This window comes from Aethalodelphis obliquidens, unplaced genomic scaffold, assembly GCF_003676395.1.
Source record: "Aethalodelphis obliquidens isolate GAN/ISIS:26980383/991018 unplaced genomic scaffold, ASM367639v1 scaffold19, whole genome shotgun sequence".
NCBI classification, from domain to species: Eukaryota; Metazoa; Chordata; class Mammalia; order Artiodactyla; family Delphinidae; genus Aethalodelphis; species Aethalodelphis obliquidens.
In genome coordinates, this window is record NW_020837963.1 from 6,965,181 (window position 1) to 6,991,342 (window position 26,162).

The 26,162-nt window shown below is 47.1% G+C and overlaps 1 protein-coding gene across 1 annotated transcript in view; it reads left to right on the forward strand.

Annotated features, from left to right (window-relative positions):
- The first annotated feature begins 9,507 nt into the window (after positions 1–9,507).
- MAPK4 (mitogen-activated protein kinase 4) overlaps positions 9,508–26,162 on the forward strand; it is a 74,842-nt gene continuing 58,187 nt past the window's right edge. Inside the window, exon 1 of the mRNA XM_027118858.1 lies at positions 9,508–10,053. Coding sequence (XP_026974659.1) covers positions 9,508–10,053 — 546 coding nt within the window. The remainder of the gene's footprint in view (positions 10,054–26,162) is intronic.

Genomic DNA, 26,162 nt, shown 5'->3' on the forward strand with positions numbered 1-26,162 from the left:
CCGGGAGCCAGGGCGGGGGAGCGGGCGCGCGCCGGGAGCCTGGCCCCCAAAAGGGGAGAGGCCAAAAAAGGGAGGGGCCCGGGGACAAAAAAAAAAAAAAAAAAAAAAACAACGTGTGGGAGAAATGAAAGATGCAGGCTCTGCTTTTGAGAAGCCTAGACCCTGGCTGGGATCTCTGCCCTTTAGAATACAGTCCGGACAAAGCAAGCCCCAAAGAGGCTCACCTTATTTAGCCACTTAAGTCATAACTGTCCTGATTTAGATATTGAAAGAGGCCCACATCTTCTGTGATGCCAGGTTTCCTTCCTTTAAAAAAACAGAAAAGAAAGAAAAATGAGAAGTTCCCCTTTGCGTCTACAAAGGTCAAATGTAGGATTGTCTCAAATCAGAAGGATTTAAACGCTGGCACGCACTCACACCCTCACACACTGGTGATCCGAAAGTCGGACTCCCAGCCTCAAGCCTAGGCAGGTACAGCCCCTGCCCCCGTGCTGTTCCCGTGCGACCAGCACCCGCACCCCACACTCAGGGACCCAGACTGACTGCCCGCCCCCAGCTCTGCGCTGATGTGGGCATCAGAGCTCCAAATGAGGCCTCCGGAATCTCTCTCCGTGCTATTTCAGTATTGTTGGGAGGCTTGGGAAGCCTTTGTTCTCCCTGGCTGGTTACGTAATTTTCAAGAGAAAAAGGCAGAGGAAAAACTGAACTGAATACGCCCAGAGTTTGCTTTTGGGGGAGGCAGTAATCCCAGAGTCTGATGTTCTAGCCGCTCGTTTTTTCCTTCCAGCCCTCTGTAGCTCTCCTCCCATCCCCCCTCAGGGAGATGAGGATAAAACAGGTTCCCCTCCTGTTTCTTACTCGGTGGCACCCCCACCGGCATGTTCTGGAGGAAACCGTATAAGGGAAACAAACCAGGGCCAGTGGCCTCGCTGCCTCAAAGGGACGTTAAGGGAGTTTGCACATCTCAGAGGCGGATGCTCACTGGGGCGCCTGTCACTGGCTCCCTGCTTGAGACATACATATTTTAGGCCAAGAAGTGCTTTGGGCCTGGGTTGGTTACTGTCCTGCCGGCTGCTGTATGAAGGGGATCCCGGGACCTCAGTTGGAGTGGTCCTGGGGGCAAGAGAGGCTCGGGACACTGCAGCCTGAGCTGGCCTCATGGGTGATAACACTGGAAAGAACCATCTGCCCGTGCATGTGGGTTTCCACAAACAGAAGGGGCTTCCAGACTCTGGTACCTTACTGCCCATGAACACCTCCAGCCTGTTTCCCTCCTGGGTCGGGGGAGTGGTACTTCACTTCAAGAGCTGGAAGACCAGGAAGAGTTGTTTCTCCTGATTCCTGGGGGCCCCGATGCTAAAAATCAGAGGTAACACAGTGATCACTGCCTTGGGACTAGCAGTCCTCTCCTTGGTGGGGAAACGCCTCCTGGTCACCTCTCTTCTGGGGCTTGTGTGGCATCGTTGCTTGAGCCCCCCGCTTTATCTCCCACTCACCATGGAGGGGTTCAAAAACTTTCTGATCTGCGCCTCAGGGGGCACATTTTTTAAATTTGTCTTTCCATTTGGGTTATACTTTGTCATAATCCTAATCTTACCGCACAACGTAGCCATTCCTGTGTCCACTGCTATTTATTTCTGGAATCCTCACTGTGTGCCAGACACAGAACTCACCCCCGGGGTTAAGTCAGTGAAAAAAGGGAGGTAAGATTCCCCCACCGCCACCCCCTGCAACAACACTGCTGACTTCCCAAGGTTCTGTCTGGCTCTGGAATCTGATGGGCTCTAAGCCCATCCAGTAAGACCCAGGACCCCATGCCCAAAGCCTCAAGATTTCAGGCCAAGTTTGCATCTTTTCCATCTTGGACGTGTCAAGAGCCGAGGTCTCTGCGTCCCTCCTCTCCGTTAGTTACCTATTGTCTATAATAAATACCTCCGTATTTACTGGCTTAAACAGCATTTGCTGTCACACAGTTTCTGTGAGTCAGGAATCCGGCCACAGCTTTTAGCTGGGTGCCTGTGGTGTAAGGTCTCTCGTGAGCCTTCAGTGGGGCCGTGGCCACCGGAGAGGGCTGAAGTCCTCTCAAGCTCACTTTGGGGAAGATCCGCTTCCTGGCTCACTCATTTAGTGGCCAGCGGGCCTCAGAAGATCCCGTTGCAAGAACTCACCCGGGTCTCCCCTCAGGGCTGCCTCATGACATGGCCACTGGCTTCCCCCAGAGCTATCACCTGGGATGGAAGCCACAGTCTTCTCATAACCTGATCTCAGAAGTGACATCCCATTATTTCCGCCATATTCTGTTCCTTAGAAGTGAGTCAGTAAGTCCACACAGGCTTAGGGGAGGGGATTCCACAGAGCTGAAGCCAGGAGGCGGGGACCATTGGTGGCGGTCTTGGAAGCTGCCTTCCCCCTCCTCCAGGAGGCTTCTCTGACTGATCTTCCTGGGCCTCTTACTGCACTTGCAGTGGAACTATGAAGTTGGTCCCCAAATATTCTTGCACTGTTGCTGTCATTGTTATGTGGTCCTTCTCTCCCTATAGGAATATAAGCTCCTTGAGGTCAGGAGCCATATGTTCTACATCTCTTTATTTCCCACTTAGACCAACCATATACCTAGCAGGTTACTATCAGGTGGACAGTGACAGCTTCAGGTTAAAAGGAAAAAGACAGTAAAAATGTCTTACACAAAAATAGAGCTTGACCATCTCACTTGGCAAGAAAGCTGGAGGCAGGCATTTCCAGGCTTGGCTCCGCGATGTCTACAAGGCCCCATGCTCTTCTGCCAGCTCTGGTGTGCTGGCTTGGTCTCCAAGCTTGTCCCCACATGGTGTGGCACCAACACCACTTCTTCCTACAAGTGCATCTAAGGACAGGGAGTAGGGGAAGAAAACTTTTTCAGTGAGGCCCCTCTAGTGCCTTTAAGGCTTATTGTCCAGAACTGGCTGATATGATCATCTCTAAACCACCCATTGTCAAAGGGGAGTTGGGTTAGCACGATCAACTTAGATTCATGGCCCTCAGCAGGGATGCGTGTGGGAGATGTCATTGCCCTCTAGGATTGTGGCTGTGTGTGAGGCTGTCACAGGAACCAGGGGGCGCTGTTGGCATTTAGTGGCGCAAGGCTGGGGTTGCTAAATTTTTGGCGATACCATACCCTGTACCGTATAGCTCCATGAAACAAATAACTCTTCTGTGCAATTGCCAATACTGCTGGAGACGGCTGCTTTGGACCAGTGGTTCTCAACCAAGGGTAATTTTGTGCCTTCTCCACTGGTGATAGTTTTCACTGTTTAGGGACATTTTGGTTGTCACAGCTGGGGGGGTGCTACAGTGCATCTGGTGGGTAGAAGCCAGGGGTGCTGCTAAACATCCTACAGGGCACAGGACAGCCCTGCAGCTGAGAAGGACCTGGCACAAAATTTCAGTCATTCTGAGGTGAAGCCCTGGTTTAGACCCATCATCTAACCATGAGTCAACCCTGAGTTGGGCTCAGCTGCTCAATGGCTGACCCAGACTTGGTTTCCGTTCCTTTGGAGGAAGTGGGAATGGTTCCTGGGCAGGTGACCAGTGGCAGCTACAGGACCAGCTGGGAGGATGCTCAGCTCAGCTACCCTCTAGGATGGCCAGTCCCTGCAGCCAGGGCCTCTGGCATCTGAGGTTTACAGTTAAAGAAGAGGTCAAGTACTGCTTGGAAAGCAGGGTTATGGCTGTTTGAACTTGGCGGAGGTTTTTTGTTGCTGTTGTTGTTTGGGTTTTTTTGTGTGTTGTGTTTTCTTTTTGGTTTGGTTTAGTTTTCCTTAACTGTTAGTCTCATTTTAACGTTTTATTTCTCAATTTTTCTTTTTATCAAATGGGCTAATTAACTGTGATCTCCACACTGAAGCTAAACACAGGCTGAAAAGGCAGCTGGCTGGCTTGTGCTTTAGTTTGAGAAGAACCACACGGTGTGCATCCCCCAAATTTGTCCTTCACTAGTCCTGGGAAGTCACATTGGGTCTAGATGGTTCTTGGTGGGAATCACCTACTTGGGCTCAGCTAATGGGCTACAGTGATGAGAAGTGTGGGCTTTGGAGTCAGACAGACCCGCGTTTATACCCCAGATTCATCACTGGCTACTTGTGCGACTTTGGGAAAGTCATTTCCCTGTGGGTGCTTCATGGGAGAATGATATCAACCTCATGGGGTTCTTGTGAGACCCAAATAATCAGTCCCTTGGCCCAGAGTGAACCCTCCACGTGTGTAGTTACCCCATCTTCATAGTGTCATCTTCACCAGTTCCCCAGAAAGGCTCTGTTAAGATGCACACGGGGTTTGGGAGCGAGGCCCGTCGACAGCACCATAGAATCGCAGAGCTGGAAGGTAGCTTGTGGAAAGCAGAGAGCTGGGTCCTGAGGCCACAAAACCTACAGATGAGCTGAACTAAGCCTGGGTGGGATCCCAAGCCCAGGGTTCCTCCCGGGGAGGGCAGGCGTGGGATAGTGCCACTGTGAGGGGCAACCGGGGCTGGTGGTAGGGGATTGAGTCCTGGAGAGAGGAGATGGTGCAGAAAGAGCCGGAAAGGGGCCCGGTTACCACACACTTCGGTGCCTCCTTGGGAACAAGCTAGAGGGCATTCCTACACAATCTAGAGTAGGGGTCTAGAGCAACTTACCCCCTGGCCCAATCCAGCCCCCCACCTATTTTTGTAAATAAAGTTTTATTGAAACAGAGCCATGCCATTCATTTGGGTATTGTCTGTGGCTGCTTTTGTGATACAAAGGCAGGGTTGAATAATTGTAACAGAGACTGTCCTACAAAGCCTAAGATTTTTATTCTCTAGCCCTTTATAGAAAAAAAATGGCCAATCTCAGGTCTAGGGACTTCATTCACACAGACTGCAGCAATTAGGATCATGGAACTTCGAGTCAGACAGACTTGACTGATATGAATGGTACTACCTGGAATTGTGCAGTGTACAGCCTGTGCAACTGTAAACATCAGCCCTGCCAGGGAAGGTTTTCCTGCAAGTTTTGGGGTGCTCAGGAGAGGGAAGAAAGCAGTATCTGGGAAATGTCCTCCAGACAAGGCCTCCAATGCTGGAGGCCTTAGTTCCTGCTGAAAGCCACCAGCCTGAGGTTTGGGAGGATCAGAGCAGGCAGAGGAAGTGAGTCTAAATTTACACTCTCCAAAGCCGCTTTGTAAACTAGAGCCCCAGGAATCCCAGAAAGGGACAGTTGGCACACACCACCAATCTCTGCTTTGCCTCCACATGTTAAAAGGCTGGATGCATGAGAGGATAATTAACTGGCCTCAAATAAGAGACTGATGGAAAGTTGGTGAGAAATCAGTGGAGAAAAGAAGCACCATTGCTAGGAGTCCTGGGGTAGAGATTTCTACTCCTGTGTTTTTTACGATGTTCACCATGGAACTGTGGGAGCCTTGCTGCCCTTGGAAGAGTTACATGTGTTCTTCTCGCTGACTGTCATTTGAGCACAGCTGAACCCATGACCTTTCCGCCTCTCAAGGTGAATGCCAGCTCCCTGGTTCCAAATCACACCTGTGATTCAGAGCAGCTGTGAGTCACCACCCCTAAATGGAGAATGACTGTGCTTTGCCCTGAGATGCTGCATCACACCAAGTGCTGCCATACTCACTCCTCTGCCCAGATGGGCACATCCAGATGCCGGATGCGCCCCTCTCCAGGGCCGATGGGCCCACACCTCTTGGTACACCATGCAAGAAAATAGCCCTAATCCGAGACTTCTTAGGTAATTGGCATTTCATAATCAGTCCACCTGTAGGGAAAGGCAAAGCGTTTACGGTAGAAATTATAGAGGAATGTTAGGGGAAAACTTAGAAAATAAGCAGGTTTGAGAAGAGATGAATAACAGTAAACTCAAATGGGAACAGAGAAATGGTCAGATGAAGGCTGCCTTTTCGTGTTGAAATGCTAAGAGAGGCAGCATCTAAGCAGATGATACTGAAGTTCAGAGATATTGGTTTGTCTGAGCAGTTGGGGCTTGCTGTGTGAAGATCCCTGTTGCAATGAACACGTTGCATTGGGGCAGCGATGGAAAGGGGAGGAGGCTGACCATCTAGGGAAGGTAGGCATCACGGTTTCGTAGACATAACAAATGCACCTCAGGTAACTCCAATTCACAGTTATGTTCTAAGCACTACTTTGTGTCCTGGGCTTGAGAAACTCAAAGCCTAGTTGAGAGATGGACATGTATAAAAAGTTAAGGAACAGCCCAGATTAGTATATGGTAAATCAGAGAGGAAGTGAGACTTCATCTGGATTTGGAATGATGGACAGGATTTTAACAAGTGGGGAGGAAGCAGGATATTTCAGGAACCAGAAAGGTGCAAGCAAAGAAGCAGGATGGGAATGAAAAGAGTGTATTTAGAGACCATGAATGAGGATGGTGGATTGGCTGGAATCGAGCCTTCCCAAGGTGACAGGGTTCCTGCTGATAGCATGTTGGGCAGACCACTGAGACACACACACACACACACACACACACACACACACACACACACAGATATTTCCTCCCCCTGTGAGAGGAAGAAGAAAGAGTTTTAAAAATAAAGCCCCTCTTAATTATCCACAGATTATCTGCACTGCAGCTGATGTGGAACAAATCCTGCCTTCAGCTTGCTGGTGATGTCATCTCCCTGCTTAGGTGCTCATTCCTGTCTCTGTTTACAGCCCATGGGGAGCCGGAAAGGGAAGAAGGCTTCAGCATCTCCCCTTATAAAGCAATATATAATTTCCTCTGTTTGCTCTGCCCTTGGGAATCAGGCCAAGTATATGGGTAGAAAGTGAAAGGTGTTCCAGTTTAGTTTCTGTTACCAGACTTGGGTAGCAGGAGTTGGAGGAGGGATGGAACGGGGTCCCAGGTGGCTCTTTTGTTCCCCTAAATTAGGTGTCCAGGTGGACTTCACAGCACAGGCCATAGACAGGCTCAGTGGGTGGTCCCAGCACTGTCTCTAACTGGCTAGGAATCCTCAGAGTGAATGGTGTTCCTTTATCAATTCATCAAATGTTTACTGACCCTGTCTATGCTAGAAGCACTGAGCTGGTGTTCCCTGAGCTTCAGTGCCCTTATCTGTAAAGTGAGAACTCAGACTAGAATCGTAGTCTCTCAGTGGAGTTGCTGGCATTTGGGGGTGGGTGTCAGTTATTCACTGATAGTGATGCTTGGCAGGATGATTGGCAAATCTGGCCCTGCTCATTAAAGGCCTGTAGTGACTCCTCGTCAGAGCAGCTAAGGAAGGCAGGACCACCGCCGGTTGAGGGCCACAGGACTTGTTTGTTACAATTATTTCCCAGCCTTAAGTTCTGATTATTTTGCTGCTGGGCCCGATAAAAACGTGCAGAGTAGAATTGCTGAAGATTGATGAAACATCAGAATATTAGGTACATCTTATTCAAGCATAAGGGAATTTTTAACAATAGCAACAACAGGTAACAACTGTTGAGCAATTACTATGTTCCAGACTCTTGGTAAATTTCTTTCATTAGTAGTCTTTAGAGGGCGTCTGATTATTTACTATTTCAGGTCATCTCTGTCCCCTAATTTGCCCCCTTGGTTTTAGAACATTGAGTTGACTGTTGTTTTGCTTCATTTATCATTTGCAGAGTTCAGATGTGAAAGTAGCCCTACAGGGGACCCTACAGGATTATGGGAATTAAGAAGCAGCCCTGGCTAGATTCAGTCCTTTGCGCAGGATATAGTGTTTGTTCTCTCTGTGTGTGTGGACTTTATAAACTTATAAAACCTGTCACTTCCTTAGAAGCTATGATATTGCCTTTACTTCAGAGGTCTGAATTTACATTGCTAGTTTTGCCATTTTTTTCTCCCCACTTAGGTCCTATGCCTGTAATTTGAGTCAGCAGCCACCAGGGAGCAGTCAGGATATGATTTGACTCATTGCTTTGAAGAGCTAGGTTCCCATTATCAAAAAGAATACAATTCACCATGCCAGCCCTGGTGTCATGCTAAGAAGTCTGTGCCCTGCTTTGCTGTGCAGAAAATCCCTATTCCAGGGGGGCAATAAAATTTCCTTATAATCTGGTATGTATGCTTATGCTGCCTACATGGGCAGCAAGAGATACAAAGTAATTAAATCTCAGTGCATGGCAAATTCTCTCAAAATAGTCAAAGACATTTGCAAAAGAAGGAAGAAAAGGGGTCCAAGTAGAAAAACAAAATTATTGATCCTTTATTTTCTGTCTGCAACTAGTTACTTTTTACTCTCACCCTTCTCAGCTAGTGCTGCTGTGTATGTCTGGAGAGCATAACAAATGATTTTCACAAAGGTCAGAGCTGATCATTGCCACCCACAGTTTGTGCATATTAACCTTCGGGGAGCAGGCATTTACATAAAAGTCATACCAGTTGATGATCTTATCAAATCAATCCATCTTCTCTCCCTTCCAGGGGAGCGCCGCACACAGCAGGCGGTGTGGCTGGGCAGTGCAAAGCCTGGAATCCCCTGAGCAAGCAGTGTTTCAGCTGGCTGGACAGATCAAATAACACTTGGGCTGGTTAACAAAAGACACACAAGTGGGAAGGTGCTGGAAGCTGAAGTGTGGAAATTTACCCAACATTGTTTCTTTGACAGGAAAGGAGACTTGGTCTGAAAGATGCTGCATTCCTGCCAGCCCCTCTGGATCCAGCAGAACACTGTCTCATTCAAGGTAGTATGGATGAGGGGGTGACAGAGGATGCTGCCCACATCTGAAGCCTCCAGAGGATCCTGGCTGGACAGCTGAGCTGCCCTCAGGTCTGGGACTTCAGGTGTAACTTGGTGTAGAGCTCATGAAAGGCGCTTGGATTTCTCCAGCTTTCTTCACCAATGCTCAACAGACTGGTTTGGGTTTCAGAATCTAAGAGGAGCTGGTAGAAAGGAGAGCTGGCAGAGGTATAAAGAAGTCCCTACAAGCCTCTAGAATCCATTGTTGGGATATCTTCATACTGCTCGGGACACAGAGGGCAGCTCCCAAGCTGCTGAAGGCTGTGATACGACTGAGCTTTGGACCATTGAAAGTAAAAGAACACAGCTCAGCAACAGCACCACATTTCAGCAAGAAGGAGCCTCTTTTAACAAAGGATTTAAAGGGGAGAGTTTCTGCATCTCTACTTTGTGGTCCATCATGATGGAGAACTTTACGTTCACATAGATAAAGAGACTGGTTTTTCTTTCCAATATGCTATATTTGAAAGAATCATGAGCCATTCTAAGCTTCCAGGGAGGCTCAGGATACATAGGAGTTGGTGGACAGCCTTCCCAGTACAGGTTAAGGAAACAGTCTGAGCCTCCAACTTCTGCAGCTCAGCGAGTATGGACATATGCCACTCTTGTCTCCAGGGAGCTGGTGGCAGTGACATCACCCGGAGAAGAACCATCCCTCAGCCTTGGGACTTGACAGAATGAGGTGTGCTGGGGAAGCCACGAGCTGGGACTTGGCCTTTCCTGACTGCCCCTTCATCCCATGGTCAGCCCCTGACCACTGAGCCAACGATGGCTGAGAAGGGCGACTGCATCGCCAGCGTCTACGGGTATGACCTTGGCGGGCGCTTCGTTGACTTCCAACCCCTGGGTTTCGGCGTCAACGGGCTGGTGCTGTCGGCCGTGGACAGCAGGGCCCGCCGGAAGGTGGCCGTGAAGAAGATCACCCTAAGCGACACCCGCAGCATGAAGCATGCACTCCGGGAGATCAAGATCATCCGCCGCCTGGACCACGACAACATCGTGAAGGTGTATGAGGTGCTGGGGTCCAAGGGTGCCGACCTGCAGGGCGAGCTGTTCAAGTTCAGCGTGGCCTACATCGTCCAGGAGTACATGGAAACCGACCTGGCGCGCCTGCTGGAGCAGGGCACGCTGACGGAGGAGCATGCCAAGCTCTTCATGTACCAGCTGCTCCGAGGACTCAAGTACATCCACTCCGCCAACGTGCTGCACAGGGACCTGAAGCCCGCCAACATCTTCATCAGCACGGAGGACCTCGTGCTCAAGATTGGGGATTTCGGGTTGGCGAGGATTGTCGATCAGCAGTATTCACACAAGGTATGTCTGTCCAGAATGGCTGATACGGGTGGTGCATGTAATCCTCAAGAACGCTCAGTGTTCAAGAGGGCATTCCTCGCTCCCGTGGAATCAGAGGACTGGGGTCAGTATTTGGGGGAGGCTGGAGGGTGCTAGAAGGATCACGGGGCTGAAGTTGTTGCTGGGGGAGCAGGGAAGTTCTGGTTCTTAGTCTGGTCTGATGGTTCTGGCCACTAGTCATGGCTGTGACCGATGACTCAAGGCCGTACAAGAAGGGTTGGATTCGGTGATACGGCTCTAAACTCTATGGCTTTAAAATTGTGCTGCTGGGGAGTTCCTTGGTGGTTCAGTGGTTAGGATTCCGGGCTTTCACTGCTGTGGCTCGGGTTCAGTCCCTGGTTGGGGAACTGGGATCCCACAAGGCATGCGGCGCAGCCCAAAAAAAAAAACAAAAACGTTGTGCAGCTGGTGAATTGCCTCTAGCACCCTCTTCTTCCTGCCATCCACCTAACCACCTACCCTGCCTCCTTTCTGCTCAGGACTCCCTGGGAGGCTTCCCACCACTGGAATCTTTTGCTCTGGCTCATCTCACCCCCTCCTCCCATCAAAGCTGCCCCACTCTGTGTTCCATTCTCTCTGTCCGTGGACGGAGGCATAAACGGTGAATCTGATCAACTAACTCTCGGTGTACATTATCCAGCTCATGGCTCGGCTCTCCCAGGCCCCTGATGTACTAGCCCCCTAGTGTGACGCTAAAGCCACAGGTGCTGACCCCCCACGGGGTGGGCGGCTAAATGCTGCAGCAGCAGCAGAGATCAGAGCGGACCCAGCCACACCGACCCTTGTTCTCAAGGCCCCAGACCTCTTCTTACCTAATCCACTGTGCCCTTCAGGAACTGGGAGTCCTCTGAAATTCTATTCCCCTTACCTCGGTTCCTGCCACTTTAGGGGAGTCTCTGAGCACCTCAGCCAGGCACCCCTCAACAGAGCTGTGGAGTGGCTGTGCTTTCCAGCCTCCCGCCCAAACTTTTGTATCGTGAATTTTTACTAGAATGAATACATCCCTCAGGAAGTAGGTGCACCGTGAACTGTTACCAGCCAAGGGGCTGGGGTAGGTGACGAGAGGGGAGGGGAGCTCTGCCCTTGAACATGCCTCAGCTTTCTCCCTGAGGCCCCATTCCTCTGCTCTCCCTCGCCACCCTATTTGCCTGCAGCCAGGAGGTCACGGACACCAAGAAACGTGCTGACCTGCCTGGTACGGCTGCAGCGGGGTGGGGGTGGGCGGAGCAGGGCTCCCTGTCCCACCCTGACTGGCTGGAACTTGGGGTCCAGCCCAGATTTCAGGCCTCGAATCAGCCCAGCTGGCTCTAGTTCCCTGGTGCTGCCTTAACCGTGAGCTTGCCCTCTGTCCCCCCTCCTGCAGCCAGGCCATCTGTCAAAACTGACAGCCGACTCTGTAGGAAGGAATGTCCATGGTAAAAAAAAAAAAAAAAAAAAAAATCATGCCCTTCTGTCTTCCTAACTCCCTGTGCTTTGTCTCTTTCTTCTGAGGAACAATGACCCCAAACAACTGAACCAACGGTTTTAATCCAAATCAGTTCTTATTTGGTAAAAGGACCAGAGAATCCATGACACTCTTATTTCTGGGATGCACAAAACCACCTTCTGAATTGGAATAAACCAGTACATTTGGGAGTCATAATAGGACCTTCCTCGACGAAAGGGTCTGATTAAGTGAAGTATTACAGGGAACGTGCGCAGAACAGCACGTGGTAAGCGTTTGGGAAAATCAGGGAAGGTGGTCACTGGGCCGAAGACTGGCTGTGGCAGCAATTCTTAGGACGTGTGTGGTTGTCTGAGAAGGTGATACTGTCTGAGGAGGCAGAGTCGCGGGCTCCCTTCTGACGGCGCTGACTGCGACGTGGACAGTCACCCTCTGCGAGCCTGCGTCTCCCCATCTTTGACAAGGATGATAATATGCTCCCTGCCTGCCCTGCTGGCCTGTGGTTGTGAATCAAAATGGAACATGAAAGCAAAGCCCCTTGTAAAGTAGTAAGGACCCCATCCGTTCATCTAATGAGCGTTTACTGAGTACACAGGGCCCGGGCCCTATGCTGAGAGCCCGGGAGGAGCCCCAGGTTCACGGACCACCGCAGGTGGCTGTGCTCCTGTCACTCAGGGGTGGGGAGCCACCTCTCCATTTGGAACTTTCATTTTCCTGTTGCAGAGGAATTCAGATGCTCTGACTTCCTCTTCGTGTGCTCTCTTCAGTAAAATTAGCCGTGGGAGGTTAAAAAAGAAATCACCGGAGCCAGCTACGATCCCAGTAGGTGTTCACATCAGCGCTGCGTTTGGCAGGTGTCCCGTGCCCCCACCTGCTTCCTCCCCCATATACTTTCTGCTTTTACCTTCCTCCCTGCTCTGCCCCGAGTGATGACGAAAGCTTTATATGTGGTGCCTTTATTTATCTGATGTACATTTAAATCAGTTCTCATTTAATTCTCAAAATGCCGTGAGGCACTTCGGGCAAATGGTCCATTTTAAAACGGAGAGAATTGGCATTCTCAAGATTACTTGGCTGACTGTGGCAGAAGGGACGTGAGAACCTGGCCTTCTTGTTTCCTGATGGATGACCTTTCTGTGTGCTGTCTCCTTCACGAAGGCTTTCTGGGTCTCCAGTTGGAATGAGTCCTTCTTTCCTTTGAATTCCCCACCCCCTAACCTGGATCTTCCAGCGCCCACCATTCTCTGCTCTGTTGTACTGTGTGTGTATCTGCGTCTTCCATGCTCTCCTAGGCCGAGAGCTCCTTAGTTCCTGATGGCCGTGTCATGTTCATCTTGGTTTCCTCCAGGGAGTCTAATCCCGTGCCTGAGACATGGCCCAGTTGATGGTGTTGACTGTCTTGAACTAATGGAAGAACTGTCATTGGCCAGCACATTACAGATAGGAAGCTAGTTGGGCTCATTGATTCCATGTGCTTGGGAGGTTGGACTCTCAGAGAGAGAGCACGGCATTCTTCCAGCCAATGAATTGGTGGGGGTCAGACGTATGCATCTGCTTTTCCTGGTGTGTTTGGAGGACAGTGCCTATATGTGAATGGCTCTAAACTGACCCCTCCTAAAGTTTCATGGATACTGTGCTTGCCTTGAAGAGGATCGTGCTCACCTGGGCTGCAGCTAGTGCCTTTGCGTGGGCCACAGCCCCTTGCCAGGGACGGGCTTTGTGATCCGGCCGGGGGGCTGGACTCGGATGCAGCAGCCGGTGTTCACTCTCCTCATTGTGACCTTCTCACGGGTGGACAGCAAGCCTCCTTCCCTTCCACATCCCCTCATCTGGCACAGGGCCTGGCACAGGGTAGGCGTCCACTGTGTTTGTCTGGTAAACGAGGTGCCGGAGGAAATGGCCTTCTCTAATGAACAGCTGGCAGCACTGGGGCTTTAAGTCACAGTCAGGGAGCATTCTGAGCACGTATTCCCCTACCACACCATCCCAGGGGTGTTGGTCTTTGCAAGGCAGAGGGCAACTGGAGGCCCCGGTTGGCCCACACTGTCAGGAAGATGGCAGTGGGTGGCGACGGGGGTGCTCTGATGGCTCTCACTCAACAGACACGGTATAGAGGCCCCTGGTTTCTCTGTGTGATTAACTGCATGACCTCAGGCAAGTCCTTTTCCTTGGATAGCTTACTCCCAGAATAAGGGATCTATAAGGAGACCTCCCAATCACCTTGTCCATTCCTTCCATTTCACAGATGGTAAAACTGAAGCCTAGGAAGGAGGAGAGACTTGCTCAAGACCACACGAGGAGTGGCTGAGCCAGGAGTACAATGTCCAGTTTTCTCTGAGCTCCTTCTCAATTGTCTTATCTGCCGAGTGGGGTCATCAGTTCCATTCTCCTTATTTCGCAGGATTCTTGTTAGAGTCACATGAAAGCGGGGATGTCAAGGGCTTTCAGATGTACAGGGAGCTAAATCATGAACAGAACCTACTTGCCCAGTAGATGCCATGGTAACACCAGGCAGACACCCACATGTCAGTTTCCCCTCCACTGACTTATGGACCCAGCTCCTGACGTGATGGCCAAAGGGTGAGTCGTGAGGTCCTACCTGATGGCGGCTGCCCTGCCTGTGGTCCTGTCATGAACCCCTTTCTGCCTGCCTCCTGGGCAGGCCTGCTAATTAGTTCCTTGTGTTTGTGTCAAGAAGAGGCAGCTGAAGGATCAGAGCATGTTTTCCATTGAATTTATCCTATTAGGAAGTAGATGATCTCAAAAGAGAAAAAAAATGTAGTTTAAGACTTCACTAAGTCCTGTGTAAATTCTAAGACGTGTCAGGAGCCCCCAGAAGAGGGTGCAGAGGGCTGAGCAGCATGTTGACAGTCTGATTAGCTGTGTGAACGCATCCGTTCAGGAAGGGGCCTGGGAGAGGGAACAACATTTTGGCCTTGCTGGGGCTGCCAGCAGACTTGCCTTTCCTGGGGGCAGTAAGCAGAAAAGCAAGCAAAGGAAAGAAAGCAGGAGTAAGAGGTCCATAAGTATGTTTTGGTGGATCATCTGAGCAAGTCTAAGTTTTCTGCTAGGCTGGCCTGCCTTTGAGCCCTGACCCCTTTCTACTTCAGAACCCTGTCTTCTTACCTCATGGTTCATGATCAGAATGTTCTCACACGCTGCCTCCGTATCATGAAGATTCCTTAGAAATCAACTAGTACGGTGGTCCTCAAAGTGTGGTCCTGGACCAGCAGCACCAGCTTTACCTGGGAACTTGTTAGAGATGCAAATTCTGAGGTCCCACCTCAGACCTACTGAATCGGAAACCCAGGGTGGGGCCCAGCAAGCTGTGGTTTAGCCTCCAGGTGATTCTGAGGCCTGTGAACGTCTAAGCATCACTGACCTGAAGATGTGGAGTAGCTTGTCTGTGGACAGAAAGCGGACGCCCCTGGTGTGTCTGCTGCTGCTTGCGGCCAAGGTTCTCAAACTTGAACACAATGAAACAGGCTAGGAACTCCTCCCAGGTAACACAAGTGTGTGTGAAGTAGGTACCTTAACCAGAAGGGATAGTTAATGGTGGGGATATAAGGCACTGTGACGATGAATCGTGAAGATTGTCTTAGGCAGCATGGCTCTTAGGGCCTCGGTCACATCACTTGGAAACTGCCTGGTCCACCATCCCTTGAGCTTGGCAGAAAGCTGTACAGACCAGGGAACTCCATCAATAGGAGTGTTGGTTCTGTTTAGGTTTTACTTTAACAGGAGTTAGGCAATACGAACGATGATTTTAGAAAACATGCTTTTCATCCTGGTGTAAACTACTTCACTAGATGTTATTTAAAGACAAGACCTTGCTTTCACAGTTCAGTGAGATCGAGTGTTTGATTGAGGGCTCAGCAAATTACTGCAGTTTGGTAAGACTTGTGGTTCAAGGTCCCAAAGGAGGCAAAGAGGTACATGATGGAGTATATATCAGCCAGCTTCCGAGGGCTTTGCACAGAGCTTTGATCAGCTGTGTTTATGCTGGTTCAGTTGTGTTGATCAGCCCCACCTCCTGGCCACTCTGCCTTCCTTTGATGGCTTCTTGTCTATCTCCCTCTGCCTAGGCAGACACACAGAAAGCTCCCCTAGAGCACGGATTCCCTTGAAACTGAACCTAGGAAGAGGAATGCTCATTTCTGTGGCTGAAATAGAGTCTTGGCAGGTGATCAAGAGAATGTTCCTTTGTTATTCTGTGTGCCTGTTTTTTGCATGGTCTCCACCTTGAAGATGCAGGTCCCTAGGTGCTGGAAGGGAGGAAGGGCTTGCCTGAGATCCCAGAACAGGACTGGGGTCCACAGTGCTGGCATTGGGAGAGGCCTAGCCACTCTCGAGAGGCAGGGTTCATGACAAAATGGGCTCATTGAAGGACAACTTGCTGAGGGCCCAGCTAGAAGTTCTTAAGCCACTAAGCATGTTATTCCAAATCAGTGGAGCTGAAAAGATTTATTTAAAAGGCTATGAAATATCCCTTTTTAAAAGGGAAAACTATGACCTAGGGGATTAGAACAGAGGTTGTGCTAGAGAGTCAAGTGTCCCTGAACACTTAAGCCGACTTGGAAAAGCCAATTTTGTTGGCTTTCAGTGCATCCCCCTAGTTCCCACTGCAGCCCTGCCCCCAGGAGCAGGGTCTTCATTCTGTCCCTGGGCCTCCTGGGGTCCTCTTCTACCCACTCCCAGAACGCTACACCCAGGCCTCCCTTCCTGGGAAGCAACCCCACTTAGCTCCAGGGGTGATATTATAAATCATTAATAACTGGCATGGTTCAGGCACCAACCAATTAGAAAGGAAGCTGGCAGAGTCCTAAGGCAGGGTTCTGGAGGTGCCCTGCTTGCCAGAAATTGACCCTTTATTGCTGGATCATAGGGAGGTCTGGGAGTATCTGGGAATGAGACAAAGGTGATGAGCAAGGGAACCAGGGGCTTCAGCAGTAGCTATTTCCCAACCAGTTTGCAGGTATTTCATTATTCTAACAGTTGGCCTAGCTGTACCAGTGCATACCAGTGCCTTCCTCTTCATGTCAAAGCTCACCCTTCCCACGTGCGTGTGGGTCTGGTTCTCCACTGGGGGTGAATGGTGGATTAAATAGTGCAAAGAGATCACTAGCTCCCTCCTTACTGTCAACACAAGCCTACTCACTCACCTACTCACAATTAAAGCTGCCACCTCCTGTGGCAAGCTCCAAAGCTCCCGCAGAATTCAAGAAGCAGAAAGTCAGCCTTCCTGCTAGGATTGCTAAAGGAGGAGCTAGTATTTCACGCAGTACAGGCTTGCTGGGGACAAATTCTTTGTTTATCTAGAAAGTGTCTTTATTTTACTCTCATTTTAAAAGTTTGTTTTCCCGGGATACAAAACTCTGAACCTATGGTATTTTTCTCTTTCAGTACTTAAAAAATGTCATTGCTTCATTTCCTATCCTTATTGTTTCTCAGAAGGTCCCTATTCGTATCATTGTTCCTCTGTATGTAACGTCTTTCTTTCTCTGACTGCTTTCAACATTTTTTCTTGATCTTTAACTTTCAACAGCTTGACTGTGATGTGCACAAGTGTGGTTTTCTTTGTACTCATCCTATTTAGTTAATTCATTGAGCTTCTTGAATCTGCAAATTGATTTTTTCCCCACCATATTGGAGACATTTTCAAAAATTATTTTTTCTGCCCCACTTTCTCTTCTCCTTCTGGGCTCTGATTACTATGTTACTCAGCTTGGTATCATCCCAAAAGATTGTCCAATCTTTTTTCTCTCTTTTTTTCAGAATGGGTAATTTCTATGGTCTGTCTTCAGCTTCATTGACCCTTTCTTCTGCCATCTTTAATTTGCTGTTAAGCTCATTTGGTGAATTTTTCATTTTGGATACTCTACTTTTCCAGAATTTCTATTTGGTTCTTTTTTATAAGTTTCCACTTGTGTGCTGAGATTCCCCATCTTTTCACTCATTGAGACCATATTTTTCTTTAAGTCCTTGAACATATTTATAATAACTGCTTTAAATTCTTGCTAATTTGAACCTCTGGGACATCTCAGGATCTGTTTCCTATTTACTTTTTTTCTCTTGAATTTGGGTCACTTTTTCCTCCACATTTCTAGTAATTTTGGGGTGTTTGTGGACATTACAGTTGATACTCTGAAAGAAACTTGAATGATATTGTCTTCCTTTAATGAGTGTTGAATTTTGTTCTGACAGGGAGTTAATTTACTGATGGTAAATTATGGAATCCTTGATCCTGTTAAGGCTTGGTTTTATGCAGGCCTAGAGGAGATTTTACTCCAGAGCATGATACTTACTCCTATGGTATGACCTTTCTGTTGTCTCACTTGAATGCCTAGAATGTTAACAAGGCATTTTCCCTCTGGCTGGACTGAAACTCCTATGTATCTAATGTTTCTGCAACCTCTACTATCCCTGTTCTGCTATTAGTACCAAAGTAACTACTCTCTGTTAGGCCTCACCCTGTGTATATGCAGACCAGCCCTCATCATATGCAGACCAGCCCTCAGCCAGAGATCTATGGGGGAACCCCCTACAAACTTCTGGGCCCCTACCCTATGAAGCTTCTTCTTCTCCAGTATCCTGCCCCACCGGCTCCAGTGCTTCTGAAGCCCTGGACTCTACCTCCTCAACTCAGTAGGACAAACATGTTCTGCTTTGTTCCACCTCCCTGTGCTATGGTTGGGAAATCTACCCAGGCAGAGTGCCAGGGTGAAGATGAAGCTCACCTTTTGTGTTTGCTTCCCTTCTCTCAGGGATCCTGCACAGCCTATTGCCCAATGACTGAAAACTGCTGTGTATGTTTGTTTAGTTTTATAGTTGCTTTCAACAGGAGGGAAAATCCAGTACTTGTTACTCCATCATGATCAGAAATGGCCAGTGCTAACATTTAATGATGTAATCGTCTGTGTGGCTGAACATCTAATGCTAGCTTGTAAGCACCTTGGAGGAAGTGTTGATGACTTACTTATCTCTGCCTCCCTGTAGCATGCTTAATGAATATTATTAAATGGAATTAAGTGGAGAGTCTGGGAGATAAGTGTTGAATTATGTGCTCCTCCTTCCTTTATACCTAGGAGATGTGCTGGGAAGGAAACTCCTTTCAGATAGCATCTTCAGTCTTGGTGGGAAAGATCCCAATTGCCCTATTCCTGGCTCCAGTCTCTCTACTTGGGAACTCCAAGGTTGTGAATGTCTCAGGAACATGACACTGTCTTATTCTATAGGCAGATATTCCTGTGTTTATACTGAAGACGAAAGGTTAGAAAATTCGATCAAACCCTTTTAAATTTTCTCCTGAAATGTGTTTTTTTTCTTCATCTTTTACTTTGGTAGCCTGTTAAGAAGACAGTACTATAGAAATAGAAGGCTTGAGGGGAGTATCATATTGCTATGTTTATCCTTACTTTCATGGGTAGCTTATAATTCAGTACCACACTTCTGGGAGCTGGGAGAGACCAATCCTTATCTCTAGCCTCATTTGCTGCCACCCCACTCATCTTGTGCTGTGATATCACTGACTTGTCACCATTTGCTGGAAAATGCCATACTTGGTGACAGCTCTAGTCCCACACACTGTTCCTTTGCTCCCACATAAACTCCTACTTATCCCTGCAGACTCCACTTAAAAGCCCCACCTCTGTAAAGCTTCACCAGCTTCCCAGGGGAGAGTTTAATCACACCTTCCTCTGGTTTTCCACAGCAGTCATCTCCACACTATTGTGATTATTTGTTTGAGATCTAATATGTTTATGATTATGCCTCTTCCCCCAATAGATAGTAGGGCCCTTAGGAAAGAGTATGAATCTCATTCAGCTCTGTACTCCTAGCAACAAGCACAGTATCTGACATATACGTGCTCGTTAAATGCTTACTGACTAAATGCCTTTCCACTGAATCAAGCGTGATCCTCAAGAACCTCCCAGGATAAATTATAATTTCTCTTCTTCAGGGCAGTTTTCAAATATCTGAAGTCATCTACCACGTCCCTCTAAATCTCTGGAGCCTAGAACTCCTTTGTCTTTACACAATAATATTTAGGTACTGTTCTAAGTGCTTGAAAGGTGTAGACCTATTTAGTCCTCATAACAACAATGTAATATTAATAATAATAATAAGTGCTGCTGTTCCCATTTTACAGATGAATACACTGAGGCACAGAGAGTAACTTGTCCAAGGTCCCCCAGCTAGTAAATGGCAGAGTTTGATTTCAAAGCCCAATAGAATAGCCACCTAATAGTGGCTTCAGGTCATGCTTTATCCACTGAGCATACTGCCTTGTTGACTATTTAGATGACAGTGTTTCCAGAGGTCACACTATCCTGACTGTCCTTTCACTGACCTCCTCCTACTTATTAGACCCCAGAGGGAGGGTGACATCCCTGCTCCATAAATGACTCACTGCTCATGCTGCTGGTATTTTGAGGGGCAATCATGTCACTCTGTTGGCTCATATTGAGATTGTACCCAACTTACTTCCGTTCAGTTTTGTATTCCCTATTTTACATTCGTATCATTGATTTTTAGTCCTAGTACAAGACTTTACCCTTCTCCCCGACAAGTTTCATCTGCTTGGCTTCAGGCAAATATTCCAACCTGACAAGATCTTTTTGGATCTTTGTTCTATCACATAATCTTATCCCATACAGCTTCACAATTCACAAGCCTATCTTCTATGACTTCACCCATATCACCAGTTTTAAAATGTGTGAAGAGATTCGGTGAAAGGCTTCATCTTATGGCCACCAGACTCCTCCCTCCAGGGTGACACTGACCCTAACCCAGAATTCTTTGGGTTTAGTTGTCCAACCAGTTGTGAATTTACATAATTATACAGTGGTCTGACCCATGTCTCTTCATTGTCCGCAAAGATGTCCTATGAGATTTAGCTAAATGCCTTATTTAGATTCGGGAACATTGTCCATAGAATCCACTCATTCTACCTCAGTACAATTTTAAACTCATCCCAAAGTAAAAAATCCCAGTTCAAGCTGCATGACCAGCTGTGATTCCTAGATACACAGAACTCAGATATTGGCAAACAGTACCTCTTTACTTAGAGAAAACATGATACATCAAAATTTAAACTTAACAAATTTGTGTTGGAGGTGAGGGCGTGGCTAAATAAACTATGTTCACCCACTAAATGGAAAGTTATACAACCATTTTCAATGGTGATTTTGAAGAGTTTACAATAACATAGAAACTCTTTATGTAATACTGATTAGGTTTAAAAAGCAAGATACAGAATTGGATAGCTGGTATGATCATAAGTTTAAAACAAGGAGAAAAGAATGACATATAAAAAATAGACTAGAAGTAAAAACTCCAAAATGCTAATGATTTGACTACACATGGCTTTTCCTTCTTTTTACTTTTCTGTAATTCCAGAAAAAGTACAGCATGGGCATGCATAATTTTATCACAGTAACCTTTTCAGGTAGGAAGTTGGGGAAGTTTGCTGGGTGGGAAGAGTAAGTTTACAAGATGTTTATTGCAGAAAGTGGTAAACTGAGATTATTTGGTCCCTGAGAGAGCAGGGTCCAACACAGTGGCATCTGGCCCAGGAGCCTGTGCATGCTGACCCTCGACTGTATTGTGCCTTGAGGTGCCCATGGTGTTGCATGTGTAGATCTTACCTCCTCACCCAGAGTGGCAGCCCTGCCTTGGCCGCTGTCTCCATGGGACAGGCTCTTCTGGGTGCGCCATGCCCCTGGGAAGCAGGACCACCCTCCTCATAGGTGGGGTGGGCATACACTGACTGCTACCATGGGACCCTGAGCAAGCTATGTAACCTGCCTCTGGCTGGCTCCATCCTCTCATGATACTAGATTCTACTTCAAGGGCTGTGTGAGGAGTAGAGGAGATGATGTGTGTGATGTGTGTGTCAGCCATCTGGGGAGCACTTGGTAAATATTAGCTCTTTTTTTTAACTATGATTATGAATCACCATTGGAGGGAGTTCTGATACCTGAAATTCAACCACTAATGATGCCGAAACCCAGCTTCTGTGCACTGGTGCCGAATCAAATCTCAGAGGCAGAGTTTTGGGTGAAGTAGAAAAGAATAGCTTTATTGCTTTGCCAGGCAAAGGGGGACACAGCAGGCTCATGTCCTCAAAACTGTGTGTCCCAACCTGGGGGGATTTGGTGAGTTTTATAGCAATTGTTCAAGGGTGAGGTTGCTGATAAGGATCAGGTTATGTGCAGGGCCTGCATTCCTTTAATCTGGGATGAACTTGATGAGCTTCTGTGGTTCTCGAGGTTATCAGACTATAACCTTCTCTCTGGAATGAAGAATGCTTCATCAAGTGATTAACATCTTCCATTTGTTGGAAGTTTTAGTTCTGCAGAAGAGCTCAAAGATATTGTTATGTGTATCCCTTGAGGCAGAACCAGGACCCTGCCCCAAGGCTGCACTATTGCTTCTTGACTGCTCCTCCCTTGTCTCTGCATCCCCTCCCTTCCCTGATTAGCAACTGTTTGAACCTGCCCTTTGGAACTCAGGGAAAGTCACAGAGGCTGAAGCCTATTCCTATTCCCTACAAACAAGAAATGGGGTACACAGCCTTCTGTGCCCGGGAGCCCCTCAGGGTCCTGCTCAATTTCACTAACAGTACATTTTATTGAGGCAGTTGACCATGTTTTAGTTTCTCTTCTAAGATACAAACTGAAGGAATGAAGAAGAGGGGGAACAAGTCAGCAAGCCTTTATTTGAATGAACTTATCAAAATGGATGGATTAGGAAGCAGTGTGCTGGGGGAAGTGTGTTTAACCCAAAAGGGGACCAGAATAGGGAGCCTCCTGTCTTAATTTTGACACTTTGGCAATTTAGCCAAAGACTGATTCTACTACTGAGGTTATACGCTAAGAGTGATATTCAAAATACTTAATAATTTCTAAGGTTTGGGACCAACCAATCAGAACTGCCATCGGTGATGACCCATCAGGATGGGTCCTGGCTACCGCTGCACACATCACCCTACAAAGCCTGGAGAGCAGGGCCTGGCCTCTCCAGAGGTGCTCATTTAGGTGTCCGCCAGTGACTCCACATCCATACAGGCAGAGCAGCAACTGAGAGCCAGGCCCTTGTCCCAGAGCTGCCCCACACTTATTCCTGCTTCCTTCTCTCTCGTGCATGATACCATGTTTGCCCTCTGCTCTCCAACACACACCTGGCAGCAGGAAAAGTGAAGCCATTCCTTAGTCTCCCTTCTGGGCCATGCTGGCCCCTCCTGTGTCCCCAGATGACCTGGACAGCAGGTTTCCAGGATGTTGGGGCCTCTAGAGTACGGCCATGAAGATTTTATTGTTGCACCTTCTACACGGAACTACTACCATCTGCAGAAACCATGCATCCTCCTGATGGTAAGCTCAGTTAAGCAGTTGTGATATGCAGGACTTTTCCCATTTTAAACCCCTACCCCAATTATTTTGGAGTTGGAGTCACAGTTCCCTGTGTGGGAGAGCAAACCCAGGAGCCCAGAATGACCGGCCTGGTCTGGCTTCACAGGCGTGAGGAATCACCATGGTGGAAAGAGGTTGTCCATAGATCACATGATGAATGCAGAGGAGTCTGCAGCTGGGAAGACTGAGTTTGTAAGTCTGGTTGTCTTTGGCTTTTTGTGTGAGCTCTGTTCTGTGCTCACCAGCTGCCCTCAACCCTGACCCCAACCAATTCGCATATGCTGGGTGGGTCAGATGCTAATGAGAGTGCGTGAAGAGCCAATGGCTACTCTAGCTGGGGAACCAATATCATGATATCTACCCTGAAAAATTACCTGCAATTCACAATAGTACACCTTGGGGGTACTTTCCCATCAATGATAACTCTGGATCCTCACACCAACCCTCTGAAGGAGGCAGGTCACATTAATTATTGTTCTCACTTGACAGCTGAGGACTAGGGAGCCCCTGGGGTTGAGAGGCTCATCTAAGACCCACTGCTAATAAGCAGCAGGGCTGGACCAGACCTGCCTCCAGGGACCAGGAGCAGCTGATGCCACTGGGCTCAGCTTCAGAACTTGAGAACTCCCCTGCTACCTTCCATGATGAGATGAGGGAAGAGTCACGAAACAGGGGGCACTTGCTTCTGCTTTCTCATGAGGACATGTGGAGAACAGAGCAGTTCTGTGACCTTCCCTGTGCCCCACAGTGGGCAGAGATGGAGCCAGGACAGGAAATGATGATCCCTGTGTCCTTGGCCCTCCTTTCTTCTCTCTATGGGTCCCCACCTTCCCACGTCCCTGCTGCTGTCCCCCAGCACTCCCACACACCCTGTCCCTCCATCTCTCCCCACTGGAAACTTACTGAATCCCAGGACCTGCTTCTTTGGAACACAGGCTCCCACCGAGGGACCCAGAGCTCACTGCCCCAGCATTCAGCCAGCTGGAAAAGGGCTACCAGCTAGCGTATCCCTTTCAGTAGAACACTGGTTTATATTTGCCTTTAAACTCTTTTTTTAAACGATTTTATTGAGATATTCTCAACACACCATACAAGTGTACAAGTGTACAATCCAATGGCTTTTAGTATATTCAGAGTCACGCATCTATCCCCAGAATCAATTTTAAAGCATCCTCATTACCCCAAAAAGAAACCTCACCCACCTGAGTCACCATCCCCCAAAGTCTCCATCCCCCCAATCCTAGGCAACCAAGAAATCTACTTTCTTTCTTTATAGATTTGCCTGTTCTGGACATTTTATATAAATAGAATTGTGCAATATGTGATCCTTTGTGACTGGCTTCTTTTACTTAGTGTTTTCAAGGTCCATCCACGTAGTGGAAGGTTTTAGTACTTCGTTTCTTTTTACTGCCAAATAACATTCCATTGTATGGACATACAACATTTTGCTTACCTATTCCTCAGCTGATGGATATTTGGGTTTCCACTTTGGGGCTATCAGGAATAATGCTGCTATGAACATTCATGCACAAGTTTTTGTGTTTACAGAGGTTTTCATTTCTCTTGGATGTAGACATAGGAGTGGAATTACTGGGTCATATGATATTGTTTGAGGAAATACCAGGATGTTTTCCAAAATGGCAGTACTATTTTGCATTCTCAACAGCAATGTATGAGGGCTCAATTTCTCCAAATTTTCACTCACCCTTGAGATCTTCTATTTGTTTTTATCCTAGCTATCCTAATGGGTGTGAAGTGGCATGTCACTGTGGTTTTGATTTCCATTTCCCTGATGGCTAATGATGGTGAACATCTTTTCATGTGTTTATTGGCCATCTGTACAACTTCTTTGGGGGACTGTCTATTCATATCCTTTGCCCATTTTTAATTGGTTTTTTACAACAGAATTGTATAAGTTCTTTATATATTCTAGATACAAGTCCCTTATCAGATAAATGATTTGCAAAAATTTTTCTTCCATTCTTTGGGCTATCTTTTTACTTTCTTGGTGTTACCCTTTGAAGCACAAATGTGTTTCTTTTTGATATCCAGTTTATATATTTTTTCTTTTCTTGCTATTGCCTTTGGTGTCAAAACTAAGAAACCATTCCCTAATCCAAGGTCATGAAGATTTAACCCACGATTCCTTAAAGTTTTATAGTTTTAGCTCTTACATTTGGGTCTTTGATGCATTTTGAGTTAATTTTTGTATAAGGTATGAGATAGATAGAGGTCCAACTTCTTTCATATGTCTCTCCTTATGTCAGTACTACACTATCTTGATTACTGAAGTTTTGTATAAGTTTTGAAATCAGGAGTGTGAGTCTGACAACATTGTTCTTTTTCAAGGTTGTGTTGGCTATTCAGGTCACAAAAAGGATATAGTCTATAATATGGATGAATCTTGAAAGCATTATGCTAAGTGAAAAGCAGCCAGTCACAAAAGGCCACATATTAATTCCTTTTATATGAAATGTACAGAATAAGCAAATTCATAGAGACAGAAAATAAATTTGGTGCCAGGGGCTAGATGTTGGGAAAAATAGAGTGCGACTTCCAATAAGTATGAGGTTTTATGTTTGGGTGATAAAAATGTTCTTGCATTAGATAGTAATGATGATTGGCAAGGTTGTACAATGTACTAAAAACCACTGGATTCTTAAATAGTGAATCTTATGATATGTCAATTATATCTCAAAAAATTAATAAATAGATAATTTGAACATCACTATATTTCTTAAAGAAATTAAATTTTTAGTTAAAAACCTTCCCACAAAGAAAACTCCAGGCCCAAATAGCTTCATAGGTGAATTCTACCAAATATTTAAGTACCAATTCTACAAACTTCTCTCAAAAAACTGAAGAGAAGGGACTACTTCCCAATTTATTCTAAGCATTACTGTGAAGCAAAACCTGACAAAAAACATGACAAGAAATGAAATATCTCCCATTAACTTAGATGCAAAATTTCTACACAAATCTTTAGCAAATTGAATTTAGCAATATATAAAAAGGAAAATGCACATCAGTCAAGTATGTCTTCTCTCAGGAAGGCAAGTTTGGCTCAATATTTGAAAGTCAATGTTATAACCATTTGGGGAAATGATTTGGCAGCGTCTTTAAAAGTTACACTTACATCTACCATATGATTCAGACGTTCCACTTCTATATATTTACCCAAGAGCAATGAAAACATATGTCCATACAAAGCC